We start from the raw sequence: 7,672 nt of genomic DNA, 5'->3' as shown, positions 1-7,672 counted from the left end.
ATGAAGATGGGGGGGCTCTACTTCTTATTACCACAACAGGAACAGAACGCAGCCAAGCCAATGAATTCAGCCAAGTCACTGAGAAGTCTGTCTGTAACATTTGGAAGATACAGTTCAACCATGTAGGACTTTTGTAATTCCCCATTGTACTTTACAGAGATAGAGCACTTTGTTGCAGTCAGACATTTGTTTTTGTTTACCTTTAACATAGTGAGGCTGGAACACAATAGTTTGACCTGGCTTGGTGGAAAGCCCACTCACCACGTCACGGTGCAGGTCATGAGTGGGAAAAAAGGTGTGTGTGTGTGTGTGTGTGTGTGTGTGTGTGTGGGGGCACTCCAAGCGTCCTTCCCTGTGTGTGTGTGTGTGTGTGTGGGGGCACTCCAAGCGTCCTTCCCTGTGTGTGTGTGTGGGGCACTCCAAGCGTCCTTCCCTGTGTGTGTGTGGGGGCACTCCAAGCGTCCTTCCCTGTGTGTGTGTGTGTGTGTGTGTGGGGTACTCCAAGCGTCCTTCCCTGTGTGTGTGTGGGGCACTCCAAGCGTCCTTCCCTGTGTGTGTGTGGGGGCACTCCAAGCGTCCCTCCCTGTGTGTGTGTGGGGCACTCCAAGCGTCCTTCCCTGTGTGTGTGTGGGGCACCCCAAGCGTCCTTCCCTGTGTGTGTGTGTGTGTGTGTGTGTGTGTGTGTGTGTGTGTGTGTGTGTGGGGGCACTCCAAGCGTCCTTCCACGGGGTTGGGCACCAAATTAGGCCACGCCAAAGGTACTCCCACAGGAGGTTATTCCTTCCTCCATGGCCTCCTTAAATCGATTGTACTCCGGATACACCGGTAGCCTGAGGACCAGGGAACAGGTATTGGCCGTGGGGAAAAGGGCCGGTCCATCTTCCTCATGGAGGAATTCAAGCCGGGGTCCGATGGGAAAACCCACAGCAGGAATCCTTTTGAGGCCCGTGGCAAACGCCAGAACCGCCCCCAGGGTGAGACTCGTATCTCCATCTGTTAGTACATAAGAGATAACTTGTAAGAACGACCGCATGTGAACATTAACAGGAATTTTAAACTGCCTGACATGTGCCAATCTTTCGTCGTCCTTAGTTAAGATAAGATATACTTTATTAATCTCAGCAGAGAAATGTAGGTTATGTTTTATGTTGGTTTATGTTGCATTTCTCAGATCACAATAGAAATGTTCAAAAGTCCTTGTTTAACCCTAAGTGTGCACTAATAAATCAATGTGTCATTCTTTCGAAAAAAATATAAAATGTGATATGCTGGTTCTGTCACAATCGGTTCACTATAATTCCCTATGCAGTGCTGTATTTACAGGTATGCCTAGGTTCACAAATCAAATAGTAAATATTTTTCATGTGTGCATTTGTTCATTCATGCAGAGCTGTAAACAGTCTTGTATTTTTCCTTTGTGTATTGTGACCCATTATTGTTTGTGAAGACTTAACTTCTACAGGATGCCCCTTTTATATCCATTCATGATAATATCACCTGTTACCAGTTACTAATGTTGAAACAGTTGAACATTGTTGTTTTTTGAGCATTCTACAGCTTTCCTCTTTGGTGGTCCCCTGTTTTGAATTGTGCATCAAATTCAGAATAAGCATATATTAACAAAGAACAATTAGATAGATAAGGGTTGTAGATAGAAACACTTCCTTACCCTCCACCTCGATCAGCCAGTCCCTCCAATATATAAGGGTCCTGGCCTCCTTCCTCCTCCGATTGGAGCCCGGCTCAGACAGGTAGGACGTCATGAATGTGGACTCCAACCGGGAGGCCAGCAGCGGCTCAGGTGTGTCCATGAAGACCCCCTTGAGCTCCTCATGGTGGATCCTCAAAAGAGCTAGAATCCCGAAGGTCTCCAACCCTTCTTTGAATCTGTAAAATCAATGAGATAATAGATCATAGAAAATATAAGGTCTGTTGCTCTGAAGCCTGTTCTAGCCTACTCCATTGTACATAATGTGAAGATAAAAATCAATTAGACAAGGAATCCTTTCAATTAATATAAATTTAGATTATTTTGGAACACATGATAACTTTTCACTCCAACACAAAGGTCTCAGTCCATTAAATAGTCAATTCCCAGCTCCACTTACTGATTGAGAGCAGTCAAAATACGGCCCTCTGTGAGGAAGTTGAGGGCTGCCCCCAGCAGCTCATCCCTATGCGGGAGGCTCCGCACAAAGGAGAAGGAGCCCATGAGGGAGAGCTCGTCTGTGGCCTCCTCCATAGCCTCCCTGGCACCTTCCACATGTGTGGCATCTGCAATCTAATATCATACATTAGGAACAATAATCATTATTTGGGATTTCTAAGCACTTTCATGGCACAAATCAGTAAAGAATGCATTGACATATGTGTATGACATAAATCATACATTGAAATTCAACATCAGTACACTATAGAGCACACCACACAGTATCTTGACACAAAAACACTTCTCCAAAAAGTGGTTTCAATTAACATTAACCATTTACTTGCCTTTTGGAGCTTGGTCCTCAAATTGTAATCTGTCACCGCTTCCAAAGTGGCAGGAAGAGGGGACAGCTTACAAACCTGTCTGTAGAGGCGCTGTGATAGGAATCTCGGAGAGACCTGCCCCTGCTCCAGGCAGAGGGCAATCATCTTCCCCACCAGCCTGTACTGTCCTTTCTGCAATGCTGTGATAAGGGGAAAAGCACAAGGTTATTAAAGTTTGTTGCTCATTTTAAATGCATGTTAAAAACTCTAAATTGCAACGCCCAATACCATCAATTAAATTCAAAGCTTACCAACACTGTTCAGGGCCAGGGTTTTGTTGCCCTCAGGACCTTCAGATATAAAGTTCTGTATTTGGTCGATGAGGAGGGTACAGAACTCTCTGGTCGGATTGTGGCCTTCTTGGCTTTCCATGGGCTACCTCCAGGTACCCCCTCCATGCCAGGGCGCCCTGAATTTATGTTTATTAACAGCTCCTCCACCGGGGTCAAGACAATTTGAGGGCCAGATCCAGTCTGCCGACTGTCGGCCTTTTCACGATTGGCTTAAAAAAATGGCTTATTTAAATTTAAACCAATACGATGGTGGGAAAAGCTTACCAGTTTGTATGTTTTTTATACTTATAATTTTTCGCAATTCTGGAACCCCCCCCCCCCCCCAAAAAAACAAAACTCTCCGGTTCTACACGATTCACGTGAATGACCAAATAGACCAAGAAAACGGCGATTGTCGCAGGAAAGCGACAAGTTTGCAGCTTTGTATATTGAAGTGAATATTTCACGGAGAGGCGGCGCCCTAGCGCCCTCTATTGACCCACCGCCACTGGTTGATATATCGATCATTTGTTCACTGTATTAGCCTACCAAATCACAGGCCTCTTCAACGGTTTAAATCAGACATCCTTTTTTTCTCACTTCCATTGAAGGACGGTGAATAGTAATTATTAATGGGAGATTGAAACATAATTATCAATAATTAATTCAAAATGTCACTGAATTCGGGGAAGGGGAACATCTTCGTGGTGCTGTGGTTCCCTCTGGTGGTCAGTAACGGGACCTCAGCTCATCCTTTGAATTCTACGTTATACATAACAGCATATCAAATATAATTCACCAACATGTCGGACTGCTTCTATTCTATCCAGACAAAACCAGACTTCTCCACACTGCATATCTGATTTTATTTGAATTTCTACAGGATAAATAAATAAATACATACAAATGAAATAAATATAACAATGACGTCAGAGAATAATTCAGTTAACATTATATCTCTCAAACTATTTTTCTTCTGAACATTTTTCGGGTAAAAACCTTCACTCATACAGACACAGAATATAAATAAATACATAAAGTTGATAAGATAAACAATTAACCGTTCATGTGCCCTTTTAACATATAACAGCAAGAACCATGTTCGATTAGATTTGAATAACAGATGTCTGGGAACCATTTAGTTTCTTCACATGGTTGTTTGGGTGGAGACTCCTCTGTGAAGTTGTGCGTGACTCTTGAGATGACCAGATTGACTAAATGTTTTCCCACACTGTTTACAGTGGTATGGTTTCTCTCCCGTGTGGATCCTCTGGTGACTCTTCAGACTACCAGATGTACTAAATGTTTTCCCACACTGTTGACAGTGGTATGATTTCTCTCCCGTGTGGATGCGCTGGTGTACCTTCAGACTATGAGAGCGACTAAAGGTTTTACTGCACTTCTCACATCTGTGGCGTCCGGCTCCTTCTGCTGGAATCTGGCTCGTGCTTTGGACGGTTCCCGGGGAGGCTCCGATTGGTTCTTGATAGGAGGCTGCGACGTATGGGAGGAGACTAGGCTCCACCTTGATTTCTCCACTCCTCAGCAGTCGGCCGTACAGGTCGCCATGGCTCCTCTTCATGTGTTTGTGGAGGAAGATCTGAGACGTGTAGGAGTACGGACACTCGGGACAGGGGAAAGCCTGTGCTGGTGTCAGCTGGGATCTCCCTCCTAGGAGAAAGAGAGAGTCATATGCATTTTATTTTGAGATTGCTGCTGATGGCTGGTTTAAGCAGCCTCACCTGGCCAGAGTCAGGTGCTTTAGGCTTTGGGGCTTGATAAGGCTGCACATCCTAATCAAGCATACCTGAATTTGTATGATTGGATGTTTTTTTTGAAACCTCCATGGTACTGTATATTTTGCATTTAGACATTTTTCCAAGTAAGAATATTTTTCTATTATGTTGTCATCTTTTGTTTATTATATTTAAATGTATGGTAAAACTTTACTATTTCCTGTATAATTTCTTAACTGCCTTGTTAATGTAGATGTTTATTGTCCAAGCTCTTTTGAATTAAAATGAGAGATGTGGTCATGAAGTGCCGCATAGAAACCAAACCCTGACAGAAAGACAGACTTGAAGGCAGACCTTTAGTAGAGCTCTTGTTGTTCCACAGTCGATCAAATCCGATTCCCAGATGTCTGGCGTATTCGTCCCCATACCAGACCAAGAGCTCTGCTCCTGAAGTCACGAGGCCACAGGTGCGATAAGGAATTCCTCCTTTGTGCTGAAACGCTATTAGGTTCTGTTCCTCTTCATTACGAGCACAATTGACGTACCTAACACACAGACAGGTACGTCAACACACCTTTACAGTCTATCTTCTGCACATGTCATAGCAACACAGATGTGGATCTAATCAGATAACAGACATGGAGAAATATAAATGTTATCAATAAAGTAATGTAAGTAAGAAAATTGTGAACATTATTCATGCAGTAGATGGTATAAAAGTGAATAGGGTCCTACCTCATCCAGTTAGAAAGTGTCTCTCTCTTTGCATCAATGTAATCATTGTGTCTGCTCTTGTAGATCTGGAGAAATGTGTTAATCAGACTCTATGCCATCCAATAAACACACAAGCACACACACAAGACTAGATCAAAATAAATGAATACAAACACACTGACCTCCCAGGAGTATCCACTCTCCAGGGCTCCCTCTTCATCGGTCCTGTGTCCTTCGTAGGGTCCAAAGTGTGTTCCAATGGGAAGGCCACCGTCTCCACAGTAAAACACCCCTAGACCGGCCCCAGGGATCCCAGAATCTCTGATCTACCCCACATGAGACAGAGATGGAGAGAGGAGGAGAGTCGTAGAGGGAATGAATACATAGAGGTAGGGAGAGGTGGAGGAGGGAGGAGAGATAGAATACAAGAGAGGTAGAGGAGAGCGAGATGGAGACACATGGAGAAGAGAGATGTAGAGAGAATGAGGCAGGGAGAGACAAAGAGAGGTGAGAGGAATGGAGAGAGGAAGAGAGGTGGTGAGATGGAGGGGGGGAGAGGAAGATAAGATATGATAAGAAATGAATGGAGATGAGTAGTTGGGAAACAAGTGAGAAAGAGAGATTTAGACAGGAAGAGGGAGGGAGGAAAGGAAAGAGGGGGGTGGGACAGGGGGGGGGGGAGTTCAGAGAGGGAGTCACAAAGAGAGGCAGATAGAGGGAAATGGGGGGAGAGAGGGAGAGATAGACGGAAAGCACGATTCAGGAAGAAGAACCATTGGGGGAGAGATATATCCATCTGCTTTGGCAATACAACTGTTCACATTACTGTTTTTATATACATTAGCTGGGAAATGTATTAAACAATGAATGTTATACCGTCTCATTGGACGGGGAGAACTTTGTTGTGTTAAAGTACGACATATACCTCAAACCCAGCGGGCAGCGTCTTCTTGGCTCTGTTTTTCTCTCTGACAGCAACGGGGCGATCAGCCATGAAGACGATAGGACCGTGGACCTCGCACTCTTCGAGGAAGATAGTCCTACACTCATCACAGACTGGAGAGAGTTCATTTATTTATTACGTCCAAGAGAGCTTCAGCTACAAATCTATATTGTATAGACAGAAACAGGAAGATTAAAAATTGGTGTGAGTGAGTGAGTGAGTGAGTGAGTGAGTGAGTGAGTGAGTGAGTGAGTGAGTGAGTGAGTGAGTGAGTGAGTGAGTGAGTGAGTGAGTGAGTGAGTGAGTGAGTGAGTGAGAGAGAGAGAGAGAGAGAGAGCCCTCTTACAGAAGTAGTCGTCATCCTTAGGTACTTCCGGTTCTTGGTAGTTAACTCTGAGAACATTTCTCAGGTTCGTCTCTCTTGAATAACACTTGAGCCCTTCATATGTTCATGGAGAACTGACACACACACACACACACACACACACACACACACACACACACACACACACACACACACACACACACACACACACACACACACACACACACACACACACACACACACACACACACACACACACACACACACACACAGTTACAGACTATACGTGCACAAAAAGATGTTATTGCAGTGAAGCAGTGGTGGGATCAGAGCTAACCCAAGGAGACCTCCTCCTGGACTGCAGAGCCCCTCTCTACTCCTCCTCCGGGGGGGTCGATCTCTGGATGAGAAGGAGTGGTCCCTCCAGAGACCTCCTGGTCACTCCACCCCCGCCCTGAGAGACTCTGACAGACAGAACGTCTAGTTAGGAGTACTCCCAGTTTTTTTAATGTGGGTAGGTGCTAGGGCTGTACGGTATGGACTAAAATGTACATCACGGTAGGGCTGGGCGATAACGATTATTAATCGCGATAAATCTCACGTCGATCACGGCGATAAGCATTAGACATAAATGCTCGATATGAAAAAAAGGTTTTTTTTTTTTTTTTTTTTTTTAAACAACATTTCTGATGTGGATTTACCTGACAGCCAATGCGGCAGAAATAAACAAAATAGTCAGATCGCAGTTTTGCGGTTAATGCCTAAGTACACGCCCATTACCTGGTGCACACACACACACACACACACACACACACACACACACACACACACACACACACACACACACACACACACACACACACACACACACACACATACACACACACACACACACACACACACAGCCTATCAACAACAATGAAAATAAGAGAAAAGAAAAAAAATATATATATATATTTTTTTATATTAAATATCGTGATTAATATCGAAAAAAAAAATCGTGATAATATTTTTTGCAATATCGCCCAGCCCTATATCACGGTAAGATTTGAGGAATAGACGGTAACGGTATTATATCACGGTATGTTAATTGTATCTTCTAATTTCGATATAAATGCCTCTGAAGGGGGAAAAATACTGGAAAGGCATC

The 7,672-nt window shown here is 44.1% G+C and overlaps 2 protein-coding genes across 3 annotated transcripts; both read right to left on the bottom strand.

Annotated features, from left to right (window-relative positions):
- Positions 1–698: 698 nt before the first annotated feature.
- LOC130393591 (G2/M phase-specific E3 ubiquitin-protein ligase-like) lies at positions 699–2,788 on the bottom strand. 2 transcript variants are annotated; one of them, XM_056604281.1, is made up of 4 exons: positions 2,569–2,601; positions 2,109–2,281; positions 1,670–1,887; positions 699–993 (listed from the first exon to the last, which is right to left on the bottom strand). In XM_056604281.1, exons 2-4 carry the CDS (start codon positions 2,240–2,242, stop codon positions 743–745), a joined length of 603 nt encoding a protein of 200 aa, XP_056460256.1. In that variant the 5' UTR covers positions 2,243–2,281; positions 2,569–2,601; the 3' UTR covers positions 699–742. The 2 variants fall into 2 exon arrangements, with proteins under 2 accessions (XP_056460256.1, XP_056460255.1); XM_056604280.1 differs by having other exon boundaries at positions 2,109–2,788.
- Positions 2,789–3,510: 722 nt separating this feature from the next.
- LOC130393469 (histone-lysine N-methyltransferase PRDM9-like) lies at positions 3,511–6,596 on the bottom strand. The gene is made up of 6 exons (XM_056604152.1): positions 6,544–6,596; positions 6,180–6,310; positions 5,437–5,580; positions 5,276–5,340; positions 4,895–5,085; positions 3,511–4,475 (listed from the first exon to the last, which is right to left on the bottom strand). The coding sequence occupies exons 2-6, from the start codon at positions 6,246–6,248 to the stop codon at positions 3,952–3,954; spliced, it is 993 nt and encodes a 330-aa protein (XP_056460127.1). The 5' UTR covers positions 6,249–6,310; positions 6,544–6,596; the 3' UTR covers positions 3,511–3,951.
- Between the last annotated feature and the right edge of the window lie 1,076 nt (positions 6,597–7,672).

This window comes from Gadus chalcogrammus, chromosome 12 (assembly GCF_026213295.1).
Source record: "Gadus chalcogrammus isolate NIFS_2021 chromosome 12, NIFS_Gcha_1.0, whole genome shotgun sequence".
Taxonomy (NCBI): domain Eukaryota; kingdom Metazoa; phylum Chordata; class Actinopteri; order Gadiformes; family Gadidae; genus Gadus; species Gadus chalcogrammus.
Note: the sequence above shows the minus strand (reverse complement) of the source record. Positions and strands in the feature narration are given on the sequence as shown.

What these genes read in the sequence shown, in the direction of transcription:
- LOC130393591 (XM_056604280.1), bottom strand. Translation starts at nt 2,242, where the DNA reads ATGGAGGAGGCCACAGACGAGCTCTCCCTCATGGGCTCCTTCTCCTTT. An exon ending in ATTTTGACTGCTCTCAATCA is followed by an intron (nt 1,888 to 2,108) that starts GTAAGTGGAGCT and finishes TTGATTTTACAG; the next exon opens with ATTCAAAGAAGGGTTGGAGA. An exon ending in CTGGCTGATCGAGGTGGAGG is followed by an intron (nt 994 to 1,669) that starts GTAAGGAAGTGT and finishes ATGTACTAACAG; the next exon opens with ATGGAGATACGAGTCTCACC.
- LOC130393469 (XM_056604152.1), bottom strand. Translation starts at nt 6,248, where the DNA reads ATGGCTGATCGCCCCGTTGCTGTCAGAGAGAAAAACAGAGCCAAGAAG. An exon ending in AGAGTGGATACTCCTGGGAG is followed by an intron (nt 5,341 to 5,436) that starts GTCAGTGTGTTT and finishes ACATTTCTCCAG; the next exon opens with ATCTACAAGAGCAGACACAA. An exon ending in ACACTTTCTAACTGGATGAG is followed by an intron (nt 5,086 to 5,275) that starts GTAGGACCCTAT and finishes TCTGTGTGTTAG; the next exon opens with GTACGTCAATTGTGCTCGTA.